Consider the following 23034-nt stretch of genomic DNA (forward strand, 5'->3'; position numbering starts at 1 on the left):
CATTTGTATACTTTCTGTGTACTTAGGGGCACCTTACACTTTTTTAATGAAATTTCTATTACTTATTTAAAAAAAAAAAAAAAAATTAAGAGAATAATGATAAAAACGGCTTCAATTCATTAATGCTCCGTTTGTTTCGGTGTAAAATGGTTTCCGTCGTAAAATAGTTTCAGGGAATAATGGGGCTGGGGTTGCTGCACGCCACCCTAGATGGATCGGGGGTGGCCATGGGGAGGCGGCAAACCACCTCCTAAACCCTTCTTTTTCATTTTTTTTAAATAAAATAAAATTTAAAGTTTTTAATTTTTAATATATTAATATATTTTTTTTATTAAGAGTGACATGTGTTGTGTTTTTTTGTAGCCCTTTTTTTGGATCGGTGTAAAAAAATAAATTAAGAGAATAATGGGGCTGGGGTTGCTGCACGCCACCCTAGATGGATAAGGGGTGGCCATGGGGAGGAGGCAAACCACCTCCTAAACCCTTCTTTTTCATTTTTTTTTAAATAAAATAAAATTTAAAGTTTTTAATTTTTAATATATTAATATATTTTTTTATTAAGAGTGACATGTGTTGGGTTTTTTTTATAGCTGTGGCTTTTCCTTTGTATTTTCGGTTTTCTTTGTATTTTAGGTTTGTTTTTCAGTTGTGTTTCAGGCTTGTTTTGTTTTTTTGTGTTTTTTGTTTTTTGTTTTTTGTTTTTTTTGTTTTTTTTAAATTTTGGGTTTGTATTTTTGTTGGGTCTGGGTTTTTTTGGGTAGGTTTAGGTTTTTGTTGGGGCTGTTTTTGTTTTTTGAGCCTGTTTTTTGGCTGTTGTTGGCTTGAGTTTGGGTGTCTCTTTTGAGTTTTGGAGAGGGTTTGTTCGGGTTTTCTGGGGCTTTTTCTGTTTATTTGGGTTGGGTGTTTTTTGGGGCCTTTTACTGTATTTGGGGTTTGGGTTTCTTGAGGGCTTTAATGTTGTTTGGGTGTTTTTTGGGAGCTTTTACTGTTTTGGGTTTTTGGAGTTCATGAGGGTTTTGGGTGTTGTTGGGTGTTTAGTTTTTAGTGGGGCTTATTGGGTTCTGTTTTGTAGACTTGCTAAGTTGTTCATTTATATACTTTCTGTGTACTTATGGGCACCTTACGCTTTTTTAATGAAATTTTTATTACTTATTTAAAAAAAATAAATTAAGAGAATAATGGTAAAAATGGCTTCAATTCATTAATACTCCGTTTGTTTCGGTGTAAAATGGTTTCCGTCGTAAAATAGTTTTAGGGAAGTCATTTTTCAGAAAGATATTTTTTGTCGAAATCATTTTTCAGTGTTTGGCGCGTACGGAAAATTACAAATATTATTTATATTTTAATTTAATAATATTAATTTAAAAAAATTAAATTTTATTCACAAAATAAAAAATATTAATATAAAATAATATAATTTTTATTTTTATTTTTATTTTTTTTATTTTTATTTTTTTCTATTTGACATATATAAATTCTGGCAAATGTTGCCGGAATCCGGCCGTCCTGGCTAGTTTCTGGCCAGCTGGCCCGGGATTCAGCCAGAACAGCCGGATCCGGCCAGATACCGGGGGTCCGGCCAGGATCCCGGCCAGACGGCCAGTGATCCGGCGTTCTAGCCGGATCCGGTCTCTCCGGCCAGACGGCTGGAGGTTCGACCAGAACGGCCGGATCCGTCTAGGATTCCGGCCAGATGGCCGGAGTTCTGGTCGGGATCCGGCGAGATAGCCGGAGATCCGACCACTCCGGCAAGATTCTGGCCAGTCTGGCAGGAATCTGGCATGGTATTCCCGGAATCCAGCGACATCTGCCGGACGTCGCTGGATTCTGGATTAATTTGTCGAATTCCAGCACCGAGTGGAGTCGGAATTTGACTTGTCGAAATTCGGCAATAGTCAATTGCTTGAACGTAAAGGTCGACTACGTTGTTTAAAAGAGAGTCGATTGCGTCTACTATCTACGGAAAATGATTTACGCTTTTAAAAAACGTAAATCATTTTTCGAAATTTATTAAGTATTTTTGGTCAAACGGAAATCATTTTCTGGTTGACTATTATTTTCGCCCCTACCAAACACCGAAAAATACCGAAACTATTTTTCAGAAATCATTTTACGCTGAAACAAATGGAGTATAAGTTAATTAAAGTTTTTTTTTCTTTATTTGACTAGAGGCAATCTCTTTCTATTTTTATTCTTCTGAGGGACCGGGATTAATCAAACGTGAAGCGACCGGCCGTATAATGCTCAATCGAGAGACTTTAGCCGGGTTTTAACTATTTCTGAAAAACCCCTCCTCCTTGTCTGGTCACGGTAAAGAAAAATTTTATCAATTCCTCAATCTGAGATTTCCGGTGGTAATATCAGATCCGAGAAAAAGCGAGAACGTCGAGGGCGCAATGGCGGAGGTGTCGATGTGCAGCAGCGCAAGCAGTACGGAGCTGACGCCGGAGGAAGAGAGGATTATGATCCGAGATATTGCTTTGGCTGCCGAGGCTAATAGCAAGGAGGGGGACAACTTTTATTTAATTACTCAGAGGTTCTTTTCTACTCTTTTTCTTTTCGAAATTCTTGATTTCGTTTCATAATTGTTTCAATCTTTACGGAAAGTGCTTTTGTGTGTAAATTCGAGATCCTAGAGTGTAGTAGAGGGATATTTTGCTATAGCTAAAATGATTGTAGAAAGGTGAGGGCTTTAGAATGCTCAGTTTCAGTGTTTCTGTTGGGAAACATTAGTGGAATTAGTGCATTTGCAAATGCATTCCAGTGTCGTTTTCACTTTGCGCCTAACTAAACCGTTGTGAGGGTTTCACTTGATAAGCGTTATGTATGGAGACTGCCGAACGGTACGTTGGGGTCTTTTTGAAGGACAGTAGAAATTGGGTTTACTTTTTGTGACCTTATGGTTGAAACTTGGCTTGCTATTCTGCTTTTTTAAAGCTCTACTTCGTGCGTTGTGGTAGATGATCGACTCTGGTATGAATTGGTGAGTTGAGACACTTTGCTAATTAAATGGATTAGGTGGTGATGTTGCTCTTTTTATTGGAGGGCTTCCAATAGATCCTGGTCATGTCATTTACTGCTCAGTCATTCCAAGATTTAGGAGTGCCTCCGGATGTGGCATTGTGGCTTGAATTGCATTATATCTGAGTTTAAACGTGTTGAAGTTATATCTGGCACTTGGTTTCTTCCTTTATTCTTATTTCATGTAATGTGTGATGTAAGTTAGGTGTTTGGGGGATTCATGGTGGTGATAGCTCTCTCTCCTCACGAAGCCATTATTTCCATTCTCTTTTACCAATTTCTCTGGGCTCCATTTTGGAATTGGCCTCTGATGATAAGAAGGTTTTGTATTGGAATGAAAAACCTCTCCTATGGTTAATTGCTTAACATGAGCTGCTCTTTCTAATCATTTTAAGAGTTGCAGCCTAATCTACAAGAGAAAAGAACAAAATTTTTAGCTTTCTTTCTTCAACTGCTGGCAAATGGCACGGCAGTTTATTTTCTTCACCATTCAGTACCTAATATCTGGTTACACTAATTGCTATTTCTAGTCTGAAATGTTGTGTGTATTGCCCCCAGTCTTCTTTGTCCTTTTGTTTTTTTGGGTAATACTGCTTTTAATGATATTTGTTGATTGCATATAAAAAAAAAAAATTAAATGAAAAATTCGTTTTCTAATGTGTTTTTTATTGGTTTTTACAGATGGTGGCAAAATTGGATTGAATATGCGAATCAAGACCAACCAAATAATGCTAATGATGGATCTTCCTTGTTAGAACATGGTGATTTGGTTGGTTCCAGTTGTCTAAAGAGGCCTGCTGGTATTGATAATTCTGATTTGATATATGATTCAGCATCTGATGACTCTACTGTGGGCATTGAGATTCATGATACTCTACTAGAAGGCCGTGACTATGTATTGCTTCCACAAGAAGTTTGGAATCAATTATATTCGTGGTAAGTTATGCGGAAATGTACAAGATTTTGTGTTTCATATTTTCTTTGCACTCGTAGCATTATGCAAACTTATATTAAAATAAATATTTTAATATCATGGGTGGATAATATCAGTAGTTTAGTTTTAGACCATCAGTTTTGTGTACCGTTTATCACGGTTTATAAAGGAATGCTGGAAAAGTTTTGCAGCATGCGTTGGGTGAAAGGCTTCACTTTTCTCTTTTGGTAATGTCGGAGTGTGGGTCTCTCATCTACCCGTTAGAGCCCAAATCTGTGCTGAGATATCACCAAAGATTGAAGGTAGGAAAAATTGCTCAGATGGATGCTTCTTTGTTTGACGAGGCAATGAAGGTGATCAGTGCTCCGACGGCGCTGTCTTTGCGTGCTTTTTCTAAGGCCTTGGTCACCGTGGTCCAGTCCTCGCCGTAGCCAGGTGGGGGAGGGGTCGAAAAGTCTCCTCTGTCTAGCCTTCTTCGGCGAGGCTTTCTTCTCCTGAGCATTCTTGAGGTTGCTCCTCATTTCTCGCCAAAAGATGGGGTGAAAAGGGTTCCCTCTCTTTTGGGTGGTTGCGTTACTCCAATTGCTGAAAAAGGCGTGGATTTCAGGTTGAATGATTTGATCCAATCTCAGAAGTGGCTAGTAGGTTTTGGTCCGTTTGGGGAGATTGTTGTGTGAGATCAGAGCAATGAGGTTTGAGTTGGGGAGGATGGAGACTCCCCTCACCCTTTGGGTGTTTGTCCTTCCAACTTGCCCTTGGATTGGGTGTTGGATGGTGATGAGGATGAGGATTCGTCCTTCGCGATTTTGGATGCCATTGAAGAGGATGTCATCGGGTAGCAAAGGTTGCCCGTCTAAAGACCAAAGGTAGGAGGGGGATGTTGAGTCTGAAAAGCTCCATTAACTACGGCGATGCAAGCGCGTCCTCTCGGTGAAGGAAATGCAAGGCTCACGTGCTGTAGCGTTGAGTGCTCCTTGTGGCTTTTGGTTTTGAGGGCTTTAGGTTCGTGCGGGTTTGTTGGGTTTCTTTTTGTGGGCTAGTTTGGTTGTTTCTTCGTACTTAGGGGCGCCTTAGACTTTTTTAATAAAATATTTCTTACTAATCAAAAAAAGAAAAAGAAAAAAAGAATATCGATTGTCAAATTGATTTTGTTATGAATGTGTATAATTGATATTGTGTTAATTAGGTTAGATTAAGTATTTGTGTCAACTTAATCCATTTATATTAAAACAAGTTGAAACGGGTTGCGTTCATGTCAACCCTGTAAACCATATCACTGTTGCCACCTCAGTATCTGCAAAAACCCATCCAAGTTCAAGTGAAGACTCCTCTCTAGTGCAGACTCCTAACTAATAGATAGGATTCTGTATATTTAAAATAGAGAGTTTGAATTCTATTCAAACTCTAGATAAGCTAGATAAGGTGTATGTTTGTAATTCAAACATTAGATAGGTTTACTTAACTGATCAAAAGATCATGTTACTATTTTCTCTATATATACGTTACTACACATCAATACAAATCATTGAAGTTCAAATTCTATTAAACCCAACACCATCTGTTTATTAAATGAGTTATATAAGTCGCGTCGTATCACTTGTTTAGTTAAACAGGTCGTTAGGGCGGTTTGACATGATTAATTAAATGGGTTGTGTTTTTGTTGACACATATAGTCATATATTTATGACTCGACACAACACGAACTAGACCCATGAACCCGAATTGCCACCTCTATGTGAGCAGGGTTCTGAAAGGTGGGCAGGGGTTTGATGAATGATTGTTTGACGTGTGTGCCATGTCGTTCTTCTGTGAGAGCCATATTGGCTAAGGTTGTGTGCTACGTCAGAAAAGACCACTATGGAAGAAGGTTTTGTAATGTGAGTGTAGTTTCCCTCACAATTTCGAACCCACTGTAATGAGTTATATAATTGAAGAATTTGATTGAAAAATTAAAATTGTAGGGACCAACAGTGTGTATCCATTGGAATTACTTGTAGTTTCCATGTTGTCATTTAAATGAACTGTTGAGCAATCAATTATAATATTTTCCTTTACTTATCAAAATATCTTTTGCTTGTCTTAGGTATGGAGGTGGTCCAACACTGGCACGGAAAGTAATCAGTTCAGGTCTTTCCCAGACAGAGTTGGCTGTTGAGGTGTACCCTCTGCGCCTCCAGTTACATGTGATGCCAAAAGTTGACCGCTCTACTATTAGAATAAGCAAGAAGGTATGATACTGAGACTTCGTTGTTTATACTGCTTTCTTTAGTCCCTTTTGCACCTCTTTCATTAATATATATATATAAGTATATTGAATTTGCTTATCTTAATATTCAAACATTTTGGCAGGAAACCATTGGAGAGCTGCATAGGAAAGCCTGTGAAATTTTTGAGCTTAACTTGGAACAAGTAAGGACTTCATATATCCTACATACATCTTTAAATTCTATTCTGTTTTTGCAAAATGTTCTTCTTCAGCAATCTTTTACGTTCAGTTTTAAAAGTATTGATCTGTCACAGCAGGTGTGCATCTGGGATTACTATGCCCGTCGGAAACATGCTTTGATGAATGACATGGACAAAACGCTTGATGATGCCAATATACAGATGGATCAGGATGTGGGTTTACGTTAAACCATTAACTATCCTTTAAAGTTTCTATAAAGAAGTCACTTTAGCATATGAAATCTGATTTTGCATTTGGTGTACTTGCTTGAATACCCAACTATTATGTGAATGTGAAAGAACTTACAAAATATATATTTTAAAAAATTTGTTATTGAATGTCTTAAGTCTTGGTCTATCACATCTTTTAGAAGTACATAGTCTAGACTTTTCTAGAGAATTGAAAATATGGAAAACACGGTCTCTCTCTCTCTCTTGGAATCCAACCAGTGAATATCTAGCTCATAATTTCATTTGGTCATAGAGTTTCTGTTATGAGAAGGAGAGATGATGGGGGAAGATCATTGTTGCGTGGTATATAGTGAAGAAGAATACTTGGTGTCTGTGCGGTGTGGCTTGTGGACTGTAGAGCGCCATTATAATGGCTTTTCAGGCCTTTCGAAAATTGGGTTACTTCAATGAGATTTGAGTAAAAGTTGTGACGTGGTACTTATATCTTCAATGTGTTTGAATGTCTATTCTCTGGCAAAAAATAAGGAGGCATGGACGACTACTCTTTCTTGTTCAGAAGATGGGAATGTCTTGTTAGCTGCATTTTGTGTAAACCTGAAAGATGAAGGGTGGGGCTAGGAGGATGCAACAAAGGGTGGTCTTTTAAATGCATTTATTGCGCAAGAGTACTTAATTTGTGGTTTTATGATCTCTTGGAATTATAGAAACATAATGGTTTTTGATAGGGTGAAGATAGATGTTGAGGTGATAGGGGAGATGGTTCTTAAACCTGTGGCTTTTTGGTGTACATGCATTCCTTAAACTAGAGGACATTCTGCTTAGATACTAATGTGGCTTGGTCATTCTTTATTGTCTGTGTAATTCTTTTTTATTACTTTCGATTTGTATGCCTCGTATGTCCTGTAATATTACATGCCGGCATTTTTAAGAAGTTCTGTGTTGAATCCTCCCAGCCCCCTTGATAGAGAAAAAGAAGAAGGAAATAACTAACAATATTCAATCTGCGATTATTCATTGCTAAGACTCTTAGAGCTGACATTTCTATGAAATGATAATTGTAAGACAATGCTCAAAGAATGATAGAGGTTTTGAGGATCGCGAGAGGACTTTGGAGGGGATTAATTCCTTATTCTTTAAAACTTTGTATTTGTGGACAGCTGTTTATGTATCTTCTTTGTCGATTAGTTATAGTGATTTCCTTGTTCTTTTTGCTCTTTTTAGTTAGGTGTTTCCTTTTGTATACTTTTTGTGTATTTAGGGGCGACTTACTCTTTTAATGATATTTGTTTTGTTGATGATTACTTATTAAAAAAAAAAAAAAGAAGCTCAAAGAACCTCTAAAAGAAGTCTCTAGTGCTTCTTCTTCTTCTTTTTTTTTTTTTTTTTTATTTATTTATTTATTTTTATTCTTTTTTTTTTGATAATTAGATAAATTTAATAAGAGAAAAAGGGCAAAGGCCATGTACACTGGAAGTACACAAGTAGCCCTAAAATACCCCCCGAAGAAAAGGAAATGACAACTTCAAATAAATGCTTAGAGATGGCCTTGATAGTCATGTTAGTGTAGTAGGAGCATAACTAGTATAAGGCTTAGTTGCCATCTGTGCTCTATCACTCTGGTGCTCATCGACTGTGACATTCAGAAAACTCTCTGTTTGGTTAGCATGGCATCCATTATTGGCTCACAACATCTGAATGCTTACTTTATTTAATGAGGTGCAGAAACTATTTGTCATGCCTTTTTCATGTACACATAATGTAAAGTAACCAATTTATTGTGATTGGTAATTAATGATGCATTTATGCCCAAATGTCGTGTTAATTTTGTTATGGCTGGCATTTTGACTACTGAAGACATCCTATGTAGTTTTATCTTGTGCACACACGCGTGCACACACATACATTGGCACAGTCACTCCAAAACATTGACCTTCATTAATATAGGTATATATGCATAGTTGAGAAAGTCACATACATTAAAAGATGAAATGGTCTTCGTCCTTGTATGTATCTTTTGGCTAGTTTCCTTCTGGCTTCTGTATATGTGATGATGGCCTCATCTTAACTATTACCTGATAGTTTTTCCGGTTTTAACATTTCATTTTTCTTTTGTTCTTTAATCAATTAAAACAGATTCTGGTGGAGGTCCTTAACCATGTGAATGGTACTGCACCGGCCGGTTCCATTAATTCTGTTCAGGACAATGGATCTTCACCGAGGGAAGCTACTTCTTTTCTTATAGAGCCTTCTAAGTCAAGCTTATCAATTGCAGGAGGCTGGTCTGCAAGTAAGGGTACGTCTAGAAGCCACATTATGGAGCTGTCACAAAGTCTCAACCTGACTTCTCCAGTTAGAGAGTTGGATAACACGTATGGAATCAGCAGCATTAGTACAAGGGGTGCTACTGGTGGGTTGACTGGGTTGCTGAACCTTGGGAACACTTGTTTTATGAACAGTGCAATACAATGCCTTGTTCATACACCGGAGTTTGCTAGATATTTTCGGGAAGATTATCATCAAGAGATCAATTGGCAAAACCCTTTGGGCATGGTTGTAAGTACCAAAGACAATTCTAAAATGTGAAATAATCGATCTTTTTGTCCATGCATGAGTTTAAAGCCATTTGAGATTTTATAAGAAAACTAGAATTTAGTGTCTAAAATGCTATGTCCTGAATTTATTGGATCGGTTTTGTAGTTCTTTGTATTTTTATTTGGCGAAAATATGCTATGACCCCACTATACTTTGGGCGATTTTGACATTGAGACTGCAGCTTCTAATTTTGCAAATTTGAGACCCGAGTTTCAAAAGATTTTAAATTTAAGACCTCAATTCATTTTTCTTTCAAATAAATAACAGAAACGACCTGAAAGTTATAATTATGCCCTTCCTATTAGGAATTTAAAAAATAAAAGAAAGAACATGGCCTCCACGCCGTGGCCCCCCCCCCCCCCCCCCCCTCCCCCCTTTTTACTTTTTTAAATTTTTAATAAGGACATAATTGTATTTCCATGTCATTTTTGTTATTTATTTGAGGGAAAAATGGACAAAGATCTAAGATTTAAAATCTTTGTAAACTTGGGTCTTAAAAATGGACAAAATTGAAAATTGGGGTGTTAATATCAAAATCGCGCAAAGTGTGGGGGGTTCTAGCATATTTTCCCTTCTAGTTTTTATTTTCGCTTTCCTGATTTGTTTGTAAATACATATAGTCTTCAAGGTGCCTTTATTGCTCTTTGCTAAATCATATTTCCATTCAAGTTCCAATTTATGTGTCACTTGAGTGAATTTTTGTTGTTAAGAGTAATTCTTCTATGCATCTTTCTTAACCATATCCTCCTCTTTTCTTGTTATTTGTTTTCACCATTATGTTTCTCTTCAATGAATGAAACTAGATCATGTGTGCTGGTTATGCTAGTGAGCTCCGTTATCTTGTGTCCACCCTTTTAAATCTGATTTATCCCTTGACTCGTTTAATAGGGTTAGATACAGCACCTGAACAATGACTAAATTTTAGGTTCCTTGCTTCAACTTCATGAAGCAAAAGGAATATGGGTTGCTTCCAAATTTGAGGTTCATTCTGTGTAATGATTATGGGTGGTGAAGGAAAGCAACTAGTGTGTTTTTTGTATTCCAGTGTTTGATATACTATCTGCAATAGAGTTTAACTACAAAAAGTCCTCTTCCTTGCTACTCTACCATGGTTCTGTCTTTTCTACGTATGGGGCTTTTTGCTACTCAACCCACATTCTTATGGTCTTCCTCTTCTCTTTGTACTGCCTTCAACTTTATTTAGGTAACTCCCTGCCCATTCAATATCTTTGTTGTGCATGGCCATACCATCTTTAGATGACTTGCTTTTTTTGTTGTCCATAATTGTTGCCACCTCTAGCTTCTCTAAAATATATTTCTTATGTTATTCTTACGTGATTGTCAGACACTGATGTTAATATTTGTGTATGTCACAATTTTTTCTGGTAGATATTTACTTTTTATTCCAACATATTTGTTTTTGGAAAATTCTATAATGAGTATAACATAATATTAGTTCTATTATGCTGTTATTCTAGTGATTGAAGTGGTAATTATGTAGGGTGAGCTAGCACTAGCATTTGGTGAGTTACTTCGAAAGCTATGGGCACCTGGACGAATGCCAGTTGCTCCTCGATCCTTTAAAGCAAAGCTTGCTCGCTTTGCACCTCAATTTAGTGGCTACAATCAGCATGATTCCCAGGTTTGGTGCTTAACATGTAGCTTTTATTAATTCTATGGTTTTCATGCAATTTGCATCTGTAAAATGGTGTGTTATTTTGCCAGGAGCTTTTAGCATTTCTGCTAGATGGTCTTCATGAAGATCTGAATCGCGTCAAACACAAACCTTACATAAAGTCCAGGGATGCTGATGGCCGACCTGATGAAGAAGTTGCAGACGAGTATTGGGCCAATCATATTGCTCGTAATGATTCTATAATTGTTGATGTGTGCCAAGTAAGTATAATGTTCATGATTTTTTAAATCTAAATCTTGAGTGGGGTTGATGGTTTGATACTCTTTTTCCTTGAATGCAAGCTTCTTCTTTCTGGAATCAATCATTCCTGTACGTCTTTTCGCTTTCATGAAATCCAGGTCAAGCTTTGAGGGCGAAATTCTTGGTCATAGCTCTCAGGCAGAGTCTTCCTCTTTTTAAATATTATTTTCATCTTTGAAGGTATTTTGCATAGGATGTAAAGAGCGGTATATCCTGGGTATCATTGATAATCAGATCCATGTTTTATTTCTTAAGTGAGGAGGTCGGATATTAAAGATTGTTGCTAAACATGTAATGTCCTTAGGTCAAATTTTATTCTTCACTAGTAGTGAGACACCATCACTAATAGTAATGTCATTAGGTATTTTGGAATGATCTATTAATTATGACTCTAAAGGTGAGAGTACAAGCCATGTAAAAGGAAAGGAAAAGGGTTTCTCAGTTCTTAATGAAGCCTAAATTGTTGTCTTGGAACATGAGAGTTGAATGAGAGGGATAAATGCCTTAGGGTAAGGAATTTACTCAGAGATTGGAAGGTTGATATTGTCAGTTTTCAAGAAACTAAGCTGGAGGTCATGTCTTGTAGTGTTGTGTGTAGTTTGTGGGGATGTCATCATGTGGATTGGTGTTGTTTGAACTCTAGAGGGGCTTCTGGTGGCATTTTGATTATGTGGGATAGGAGGGTGGTGGAAAAAAGTCGATGAGTGTGTGGGGAAGTTCACCTTGTCTGTTAAATTTAGGAACGTTGAAGATCATTTCACTTGGGCTTTTGCGGGTGTTAATGGCCCTAATTTTGATGGGGATAGAAGGCTTCTTTGGGATGAATTGGCTGGTATGGTCAATTAGGGGAACTTGCCTTGGTGCATTAAGGGTGATTTTAACGTCACCCATATCCCTAGTGAGAGATTGGGAGAAGCCCATTTTTGCCCGGCTATGGTGGAGTTCTTTGATTTCATTTTTGATCAGGACTTGATCCCTATTGTGGAGGCCGTGTAGCCTCCCCTGACTAGGATAGAGGTGGCGACTTGGCCACACCTATCTGGTTTGGGTGGCTACGTGGCCGCCTTTGACCAAGACAAATGTGGCTGCATGGCCAGTCCTATCAGGTCGGGGTAGCCGCACAGCCACCCTTGACCTGTTGGGGTGGTCGTGCGGCCACCCCTGACCTTTTGGGTGGCCGTGTAGCCATCTCTCTCTCTCTCTCTCTCTATCTATCTTTTTAATCAATTTATGAATATTAAGTCAGCCCCTAAACAGGAAAAATTTTGCACATGTTTTCTCAAAATATTCCAATGAGGTGTGAAAACTTTTCTGAAAAAAATCTTTCTAAGAAGTGTGTTGTGTTTATTTTTTTGAAAAGATGCTACATGTGCAAGAAGACGAAGGAGTCCGTGGACCATATTCTTCTCCATTGCGATGTGACTTCTGCTTTGTGGTACTCTCATTTCAGTTGTTTTGGGTTATCTTGGGTTATGCCATATCGGGTTATCGATCTCCTTGCTTGTTGGTGGTCTTCGGGCCGGTCGAGGAGTGCTACGGTGTGGAAAATAGTATTCACTTGTCTCTTTTGGTGCTTATGGAGGGAAAGAAATAACCGGAGCTTTGAGGATGTGGAGAAGACCCCTGAGGAAATTTTATCCTCCTTCTATCACACTTTGTATCTTTGAACTATGGGTTGTGTCCTCCTTATCTTTTAGCTTTCTTGGTTTCCTTACTCGTTTCACTAGTTAGGCGTTTCCTTTTGTATACTCCCGTGTACTAAGGGGTGCCTCACACTTTTAATAAGATTGGCTTATTACTTATCAATTTTTTTTTTTTTTTTTTGAAAAGTGTTGTGTTACGTTTTTTGGCAAGTTTTTTCTGTTTTGAAAAATGGAAATGTTTGTTAGTTTTTTTTTTTTTTTTTTTTTTTTTAAAAAAAGAGTGTTTTTGGCTTTGAAAAGAGAAGACTTTTTGAAAAACATAGCCTGAATTTCTTGAACTTTTCCGCATTGCATGCGAAAGAGGCAATGATGGTAGAAAATATGGACCGGTCGAGTTACAATTTTTTATTGGAACCCAAGATTTGTTAGGGTGGTACAAGAATGGGAATTAGAATCTTCGGTTTCTTTTCTGAAACACTTTACCAAGGTTTGTTAGGAGGTTGAGGATAAAATAATTTTTGGACTCCTGTTGGAAGCTGTTGCTTCGATGTTAAGAGATATTATAAGGCATTGAGGCAGGGGATGACAGCTTTTTTCCTTGGAAAAGTATTTGGTTCTTCAAAGTTGTTCAAAGAGGCAAAAATTATCATACAGTAGCATTAGGAAAGATCCTTTGGGCAAAAAGTTTGCTAAAGCTTGAAATAATCATATTGCGGATTGGTGCCCCATGTGTAAACCCAATTTTGGATCGGGTAACAGAAAGGTTGGAAAAAAGTTTGCAAGCTGGAAGAAACTTTGTTTGTCATAAGGAGAAGGCTCACACTGATCAAGAGGACCTTATGAGTTGGCTTATGGAAAAATATTAGATGTAGTTGGGGGAACTTTTTCAATTTCATTAGGTTTGAGCTAGGGGATGGCACCTGAATCTAGTATTGGCATAATCTTTAGAGGGATGATTCATTGTTGGAAACTGAATTTCCTGAACTTTTCTGCATCGCATGGGATAAAGATGCAATTGTGGTAGAATATATGTACTGATTGAGTGACAATTTTTTTTACTAGAAACCGATATTTTTTAGTGGTGCAAAAATGGGAATTAGAATCTTTGGTTTCTTTTGTTACCTACTAAAAAAAAAGAATCTTTGATTTCTTTTCTTGAAACACTTTACATGGTTCGTTAAGAGGTTGAGATATTTTGGACTCCTGTTGGAAGCTGTTGCTTTGAGGTTAAGAGATATTATACGGCATTGAGGCAGGGGGTTTGCAGCATTTTTCCCTGGAAAAGCATTTGGGACGTCACAGTTCCGCGCAGAGTTTTATCAGACAGTAGTATTAGGGAAGATCCTTTAGGCAAGTAGTTTGATAAAGCATGAAATATCCAATGGGGAGACTGTGTATCAGCTATTTTTTCATTGTGACATCTGTATGGCGTAAATCCAATGGGGAGAGTGTATCAGGTATTTCTTCATTGTAATATCAGTAGGGTGGTTCCCCTTGCGTAAATCCAATGGGGAGACTCTATTTGAAGAAAAAGCAATGCATGCACTTCTGCGAGATGCAAATTGCCAGTAATGAAGATAAAGTTTCTTTTCTTGATGTCTCTTTATGATTGAACAGTGGCTACTGCGTCACACACTTTTCTGACTTTTCTGGAGTTCTTAGATCTTTTGAATTTTAGATGGTAGAATTGCTTTTGGGTGTTTCTGTTGTATACGTCCCATTTATTAGGATTGATCCCTGTAAAGCGGTTTTATAATGAAATTTATAACTTATAAAAGAAAAGAAAGAAAATCTGAGTTGAAATTACCTTGTTATTAGTGCCTTGTTTATTCTTGCTCTTGAGGCATCATAACCTTAGTTGGTTTGACGCCTTAGTTGGTTTGACTGCTTCGTCCTGTAAAGTGTTTTATTATGACATAGGAAATGAAAGAAGGCATTCAAATCTAGGTTTCAAATGCTTGTCCTTTAAGTGAGAGCTTCCAAAAAGATGATTGATTATCAATTATTCTCTGTACTAAAAATAACTGTTTTTGTCTCCTCCCTTTGTAGCAAGGTGGAGAGTGAGGTCGTGGGTTCAAGTCCCATCGGGTGTGTAGGTAACTTAAAAAAAAAAAAATACAAAAAAAAAAACAAAACAATGTTTCTCATATAGTTGTTCAGATCTTATTCGTTTGCATTTGCATGATATTAGTTTTAAACCTATCCTGGCAATATGTACAAATTATGTTTTAAACATATTAAGTTGAATTACAAAATAAACAAAATTTTAAGAAACATAATTTTTGCTGTCAATGTAATGGTTCATATGGAAACTAAAATTTAGAAAAGCTAGAAACTAAACTAACATGATCTTTTATTATCAATATAACTTTTTCATTATAAAATCCTGATTTAATCTATAGCTATAATTATGGTTCAAATTCTGATGTATTCAGGTTTATCACCCTAATAAATGTAAAAGGCTTGGATGAGATTAACATTTATGCCTCACTTTGTTTCACTCTAGGATAAATATCTTAATCACATCCTACCACAAAATATGCCATTGATTTTCATTATTTTCTTTTGTAATTGAGTTCACCAGCCTACTAATGCTTCTGAACTTATGGATTTGTGTTATTCTTCACAGGGCCAGTACAAGTCAACATTGGTTTGTCCAGTGTGCAATAAAGTTTCCATCACATTTGATCCCTTCATGTATCTCTCCTTGCCACTCCAGCTGACCATTACGCGCTCTATGACAGTAACAGTTTTCACTTGTGATGGAAGTGCCCTTCCATCTGCTTACACTGTCACTGTCCCAAAGCAGGGACGTTGCAGGGACTTAATCCAGGCACTTAGCAGTGCATGTTCCTTGAAGCATAGCGAGAAGCTTTTGCTTGTGGAGGTTTGTGGCAGTGAATTCTCTGGATGTTGTGTTTTTAGGATTATTTTTGTGCATGTTTAATTGGATTGAATAATTCAAATGTTTTGTTCACAGATACGGAACCATTTGATTCAGAAGTTTCTAGAAGATCCTTTAATAATGTTGTCCACCATCAAAGATGATGACCACCTTGCTGCCTACAAGATGCCAAAGCTGGTCAAGAGCACAAAATATCTTCAGTTAATACATCGCCGTAGAGAGCAGTATGTATAATTTCATGAACGCTACATTAATCAGAGCAATAAAGAAAGTGGGCTGCTTATTATTTTCTCTCTTTTTCCATGGCCCCCAGAAATCTGGCCCTGGTTGTTATGTCCTTCGTCACTAGTATTTATGTTCATTGCTTTAATTAGTATGTTGACTGTTTCAACTATTATCATAGGTATCCTGAACAAGAAGATAGTTCCATAGTTAGTTAGGACTGAAAAGTTCTCTCTCCTTTTTTTTTTTCGTGACCAAAATTGTTCCTTCTGTGAAATGGCATCATACTCCAATTTTACATGCCCAAAAAAAAAAAGAACTGTTGACCAAAAGGATGAAAAATGGTGAGTGGATTTGATCGATTGATAACATGCCATTATCACTTTTACTTATAAAAAAATAAATGCCATTTTCACTTAAAAAAAAATGAAAAAGAGGCTATTTTCACTTTGGAAAAATATCAATTTCCCTTGTTACTTTTATTCTTTGTAGTGGTTTCTTGTGTGCCACTTTCTAAGTTCTTGAATAATTTTTGTCTTAGGGAAACCAGTGATGCCCAAACCACGTCAGGATGGAAGCCTTATGGAACACCTCTTGTCTCATCAATCTCATGTGACGATGTAATTACAAGAGGGGATATACAGCTACTGGTTCACAAAATGGTTTCTCCAATTGCAAGAACTGAAAGCCTAGGACAAAGTAATATTTCTGATACTAACATCTCTATAGCAGCATCAGACCAGTGCCGTGATCTCAGTTCTGGTGAAGCATGTACAGACTCCTCAATATCAAATCCACAAAATAAGGATGACACTAATTCTGAAGCAGTAACATTACTGAGACTGCCTCTTCAGTTGGTTGATGAAAGTAATGCTTGCATTGACCTGTCAGTGGGAGAGGACAAACCCATTAGACTATCCTCATCATCAACATCAATTCTAGTGTATGTGGACTGGTCACAGAAGCTTCTAGACAAGTATGATACACACTATCTAGAGAACTTGCCAGAAGTGTTTAATGGGCCACCTAACAAGAAAGCTCGTACTGAACCTCTCTCCTTGTACACCTGCCTGGAAGCTTTTCTGCGTGAAGAACCACTGGTGCCTGAAGACATGTGGTTAGTTTCTTCTTCTTCTACATTTCTGCTGTCCTTGTCATCTTTGTTGTGTGCTTGCATCTGTTAATGGTGGATTTTTAATAAATTGGTGGTGATCCTACCTAAGGGTCAAGAATAGTCCAAGATTGATTCATTAGCTGGTGATTCGCCAAAGTTGTACTTTTGATGGTTGGTTTATTGTATTATAGACCAAAACAGTTTGTCAAAAGGATGGAACACTTTATTGCCTTGTGTGAATCCTGTTTTACTGTTTTGAGACCGAAATTGGTTATGATCAAGGGTTTCAGTCTTGCTACCTTTTTGGCTCACAACTTCGCATTTCACTAGTCCCTTATGATTGTAGTAATAGGGAAGAAGATGGGTGGCTATTACCTTCTGTTAATTAATGGAACTGCTCTTAGTTTGCGTTCTGATTTTATTCTTTTTCCCAATTCATTTTTGATGAAGACATCTTTGTACTTTACTAAGCATCCTTCAAATGAAGAACGTCAAATCTCTGCTACTTTGCATTTTCCATTGACAATTCTAGTCTAAAGTTCTTAGTGCTTGAAACTATATAAACTATGTTGCCGATGCAAAAATCCATGTGAGTGAATGGCTACTTGCTGAACAACTTTGATGATTTATTGTGTCTGATGAAGGTACTGTCCCCAGTGCAAAGAGCGGCGACAAGCAAGTAAAAAGCTTGATCTATGGAGGCTTCCAGAAGTATTGGTCATCCATTTAAAGAGATTCTCATACAGCAGGTCCATGAAGCATAAGGATCTGTTGAAGCTAGAAACCTTTGTCAACTTCCCCATTCATGACTTTGACCTAACAACTTATGTAGCGAACAAAAATAATTCCCGGCGTCAGCTCTATGAACTATATGCCCTAACTAACCATTATGGTGGCATGGGTGGTGGGCACTACACTGCGCATATCAAGGTGAGTGAGATACCTATCTACCTTTTTCTCTAAGATTTCATCTTTTTTCCAAACTTCAGCTGCCCTGAGTTGGTGCAAAATCTAACATTTTAGAACTTAAAACGTTTTATTTGACACTGATCTGGGTGTTATTTTGCTGTTAATTGTTGATGTGTGGTGTCTTTACTTGACACTGAAACTTCATGGCAAACCATTGTTTTTCCAATTTTACCATGCAGATGTATATTTGGGGGGCCTTCCACCAACTGGACATTCACTTGACTTTTCAGTGGGCTTTTCTTTGCTTGTTAATATCATATCCTGATGAATACCATTTTCCATTAAGTGCAGCTTCTAGATGAGAATAGGTGGTACAACTTTGATGACAACCACATATCACACATAAATGAGGAAGAAGTAAAAACAGGTGCCGCATACGTCCTCTTTTATCGGAGGGTGAAGACTGATGATGCCTCTGCTAGCAATGGAGCACAGTCTTGTGCAGGTGACAACAATGTTAGCTCTCGAAAGTGACCCCCTTTGACACGAACATTTCTCAATCAACAGCAGAGAAATACCCAGGTATGGCTGCATTAATTTGGGAGTTTTGTCCGAAATGTATGCTAACTGTAAAAGCCTTGGGTTGAAATGAGGAGTTCAGCTACAGAGAGTGTAGACATGTGGGCCTCTCCTAGGGTGGCAACGTATGTGCTGTACATGCTTGGCGGACTAGTACATGATGAAAAATTCATGTCTGAAAAGTAATTGGGCGTGTTAAGAGAAATGCTACATGTACTTTTAAGTGTTTATTTCTTGTTGTAGTAGTGAAAATTACTATTGATATATTATATTTAGATTAACCTTTCTAAAATTCAATGGTAATTTTTATTGCCACAGCAAGAAACGGAAATAAGCACTTAGAAATAGACGTAGGATTTCTCTTTAATCAGTGGGTTGCCAATGATATTTTAGTAAGATCGACTCGTGTTTGGCACATTGCAGATCCCTAGGCATGTTATAAATTGAGCATGAAGAAAACTAGAAAACTAGCCCTTTGGCGGATCTGAAGATGATTTAATGGGTTCATGGCCGCAAGGGCTGCTCAAGGAGTTGTGCAGAAAATGACGCATTGTACGTGGACCCTTTTATTTCAATTTCGCAAGGCTAGTTTGAGGGTGGAAGAGATGTTTTTTGTATCCCATTCCCAATGACCCTACGATATATATATATATATATATATATATATATATATATATATATATATATATATATATATATATATATGTTGAATTGTAAAAGCATTACTAGTCTCTTGGCATTCATCAACTGTCAGCTATAATATCTTGCTGGAGTTTCAGTTGTTTATACAAATGATGCAAAAACTCGCCAGGGGTCAAAATCAATTGACACTCATTTACGCAAACAAAGGTAATCTTAGTGTTAACGAGGCAGCCGCTTCCAAACAAAAGTTCTTTAGAATAGTCCAATTCAGGATATGGCCCACCTGAGTTATTTCGATCTTTCTTTCTTTTTTTTTTTTTCTTTTTTTTTTTTTTTTTTTTTTTTTTCTTTTAAAAAAGAAAAAAAAAGAAAAAAAAGAAATGCTATTTTGCATTTTTCTAGCATAGTCAGCTAATGTGGTATGCTCAATTCACTCTTAAATTAATCTTAATTATAAAGGAAAAAAAATAAAAATAAATTAAGGGAAGATTGAACATATCATGTCAATTGAGTATGTTGAGAGAATGTAAAATAATATATCTTTATTTTCTAAGCTTCTTTTCGAATTTTAAAATGGATATAGTTGGGGCTTGCAAGTGATTGGGGAATCTAAATGAGCGCTTTTAAAGAAACTAACATCGGTTCGTGTAGAAAGTATCTTGTCCTAGCTAGGCTTCAGCAACAATCACATTTTTAAGCTTTGTTTCCCTGCGCTGTATGTTTGGAGTAATTGGAACTTGTTATATGTTAAATGTTTCAATCAAGTGACTTAACTGCAAAACGTGGTTTAGTGGTTGTCTTGATCAATAAAAATTGAAAGTACTAGATAATAACGGTGATAATCCTCGACTTGTATGCTAACTTTTGTTTTGGAAAGGGCATTTTCGTTTGAAAAGGGAAAAATAATCTACAAAGCTGCATGTAATGTAATTTGTGAAAACAAATAAATGAGACAATAAAAATAGAGTATTAACAAAATGAAAGAAGGGTTAGACAACAAAAGTTACCTCAAACGAAGGTAGATTATCAACTCAACTTCTTCTCACTTTAGAACTTACCACTAATCAAAAAGTATGATAGAATGGGTACATGATGCAGAAATGGTCCAAAAGTTTCTCAAGCAAATAGCGAATGTTCATGTGATTTTTAGGGTTGGGCAATCGTTTGGCATACTGCGATCGACACACGTGCAGAAGGCGTGTGATGCATCTTTTGACACACTGTACAACATGTCAACGATCGTTCGTGGTGAAACATTTTTGGTGAGAACCGCAAACGTTGCTGACAGAAATTATGAATGTTTGTAAAGGGATAAGGATAATTGGCTGCGCCAGTTAGGGTTTCTTCCGATTATTCGCGAAAAGGTACCAACGTTTGTCAAGGATTTGCATCAAAAGTTGCAAGAATTATATAGAACGTTCCCCAAGGGGGAGGGGGGAGAGAAATGAAATATTAACCAAGACATTTCTTTTTCTCTTCATTTTTGTTAAAGACTGTTTTATTGGATTAATCATTTATAAAAATATTGATTTTTATATAAGACATTACACCTTTCAAGGATTAACTGCATTAAATCAACCCATCAACTAACTCCATGATTTAACTAAGCATGTCTAAATGTGAATCGTTAACAGTAAAACATGCATGAAAATGTTGGTGTGTTTGGCAAATGAATTTTGGAAACAAAATATGATTTTGATTCTAGTTTTTTTTTAAAAAATAAATTATATTTTATTCAACTTTTTTAAAAACAAATTATATTTAATTTAATTTTTTCAAAAACAAATTATATTTTATTCAACTTTTTATGAACAAATCATACTTTATTCAATTTTTTCTAAAAAATCAAACCTCAATATTCGCAAACGGAATAAAAATTCAATTCTGATTTTAAAAATTCAACACCCATAGATTGGACTACCTCAAGGTAGAAGCCCTCCATGATAGAAAAGCAAATCCCCCAAGAGTAGCCTTCTGTCTCTCCTCTCTCTCTCTCTAGGTCTAGGGTTCCTAAAAGAGGCAAAAATGGGCATGGATATATCATATGACCTTACATAGGGTTTCCCCTTGCAGTTAGGTTTTAAAATAGCTCAATTATTTTATTTTATTTTTTCAAAAAAAAAAAAAAAAAAACCATAGCACATAATTGATTGTTCGGTTCCAATTTTAGAAGGAAACTTCGATCGTTCAATTATCACAAAATTTTAAATAATTTTAAAGGCCTGCTTTTAACAACCTTTTTGTAATACTTTATAAACACATTATAGTATGTATAATGTGAGCAAGTAGTAACTCTAATACAATATATATAACTAATTAACTACAGTATACGTATAGTATGTAACTATAATTAACTATATGTGATGTGTCATATATTATGTTTATATAAATAGTTATATATTTATATGCTAACTATTTAATATAGTTATATTATTATATACTAACTATTAATAACTTAATATGTTAGTTTATGAACTAGCTAGTGAGCATGTTAATATGTATATATTTTAGATACATTGATACATGCATTTATAGTAATACTACTATCAAAGTATTATAATTAGTATGCGATACTATGATTATTTAGTACATACTTTTTTTTTTTTAATCAAAGTATCCTATAGACTGTGCTTCCCTCCCCACCCCCCATCTCCATTTTCATCTCTTCCCCTTCCACCCCAACATACAACCACCGTTACTTCTCACTTTCCATCATCTATCTTTTCACCCATCTATCATCTTTATAGTTTTTCAAGCCTTTGGAGATAAGGCATAAGCTTCATCTATCCACCAATCTTACTTGCTTTTTTTTTTTTTTTTTTTTTTTTTTTTTTTTTTTTTTTTTTTTTTTTTCGTGTCTTGAGTCTATACACCGGCCGTTCTTGATCTTTTCCTCTGCCTTCCACCGAGTATTTTGTAATTTTTGGCAAGGGGTTTCGTTTCAATTTTTCGGATCTAGATCTACACTTCTCCAACAACAACTACAAGACACGCACCTCACCAACGGGTTCACCGACGTCTTCGGATTCCACCGTCGGTCGTTGTTCCCTCTGCCGGCCTCTGCACCCCCGCGTGTAGTACACACGCTCCAGAGAGCTCTCTGCTCTCCTCGGCGCGTGGATGCCACGTTTTCGCTCCCTGCTTTCCACCTCGACTGCCTCTAGTGTTTCTGGGCTTACTTGTTTCCCTCTCCCAATGTTTACCTCTGTTTTGGTGATTGGGTCCTTGTGACTCAATACACTAGTGATATCACCTTTATTGGTGACCCCGGCTTTGTGGCATCCGTGCCTCGAGCCAAAGGGCCCGCATCTTCGGAAGCATTGCCTCCGCGTACTTACGTTTATAGTTTAATTTTTGGGTTGCCCGTACTCTGTTGTGTTTGTGTTTTTGTGTACATAATTAGTTATTTAGTAATATTAAGTTAATATATATTAACCAATTAATTAATAACTTAATATGTTATTTAATTAGTACTAAGTTAGTATATATTATACACACATATATTTATGTGTGTGTGTGTGTTACGAGCTAGGCTTACGAGCCTTAATCCAGTCGGGTTATACTTTATACGAACAAGGCTTTTGAACCTTAATCGAATTTCGATGAGCGAGTCGAATATATATCACTTAATAATCAAACGGGTTTCTACCTTCACAAATTAGTTTCTACAATCACGGATCGAGTTCGGATTGATCGAGTTTAAACGAGTGGGTATATATCCTTGGGAGCCCGGATTAGAAATTGTCCCCCCTCACTCTCCTTTAGCTCAGTCAGTACGTACCGATTCAAATGGAATTTGAGCCAACTCGTTCAATATATATGATTTAAGCAATAATTTAGAATTTAAAGCTAAGTCATGAAATTATAAACGAGTTGCTCTTAGCTCACGTGACTAGAAAA

The 23034-nt window shown here is 36.7% G+C and overlaps 1 protein-coding gene across 3 annotated transcripts; it reads left to right on the top strand.

Moving 5' to 3' along the window:
* The first annotated feature begins 2204 nt into the window (after positions 1 to 2204).
* LOC133872485 (ubiquitin carboxyl-terminal hydrolase 5) lies at positions 2205 to 19094 on the top strand. Of its 3 annotated transcripts, XM_062309997.1 has the most exons (15): positions 2205 to 2536; positions 3703 to 3957; positions 6039 to 6183; positions 6305 to 6364; positions 6476 to 6574; positions 8726 to 8756; positions 8865 to 9145; positions 10686 to 10826; positions 10910 to 11080; positions 15393 to 15650; positions 15744 to 15892; positions 16432 to 17007; positions 17649 to 17934; positions 18265 to 18495; positions 18916 to 19094. In XM_062309997.1, the coding sequence occupies exons 1-14, from the start codon at positions 2397 to 2399 to the stop codon at positions 18445 to 18447; spliced, it is 2775 nt and encodes a 924-aa protein (XP_062165981.1). In that variant the 5' UTR covers positions 2205 to 2396; the 3' UTR covers positions 18448 to 18495; positions 18916 to 19094. The 3 variants fall into 3 exon arrangements, with proteins under 3 accessions (XP_062165981.1, XP_062165978.1, XP_062165980.1); XM_062309994.1 differs by having other exon boundaries at positions 8726 to 9145; XM_062309996.1 differs by having other exon boundaries at positions 6479 to 6574; positions 8726 to 9145.
* Positions 19095 to 23034: the final 3940 nt, after the last annotated feature.

Source organism: Alnus glutinosa, chromosome 7, assembly GCF_958979055.1.
Source record: "Alnus glutinosa chromosome 7, dhAlnGlut1.1, whole genome shotgun sequence".
NCBI classification, from domain to species: Eukaryota; Viridiplantae; Streptophyta; class Magnoliopsida; order Fagales; family Betulaceae; genus Alnus; species Alnus glutinosa.

What these genes read in the sequence shown, in the direction of transcription:
- LOC133872485 (XM_062309994.1), top strand. Translation starts at nt 2,397, where the DNA reads ATGGCGGAGGTGTCGATGTGCAGCAGCGCAAGCAGTACGGAGCTGACG. An exon ending in TTTTATTTAATTACTCAGAG is followed by an intron (nt 2,537 to 3,702) that starts GTTCTTTTCTAC and finishes TGGTTTTTACAG; the next exon opens with ATGGTGGCAAAATTGGATTG. An exon ending in ACTACACTGCGCATATCAAG is followed by an intron (nt 17,935 to 18,264) that starts GTGAGTGAGATA and finishes CATTAAGTGCAG; the next exon opens with CTTCTAGATGAGAATAGGTG.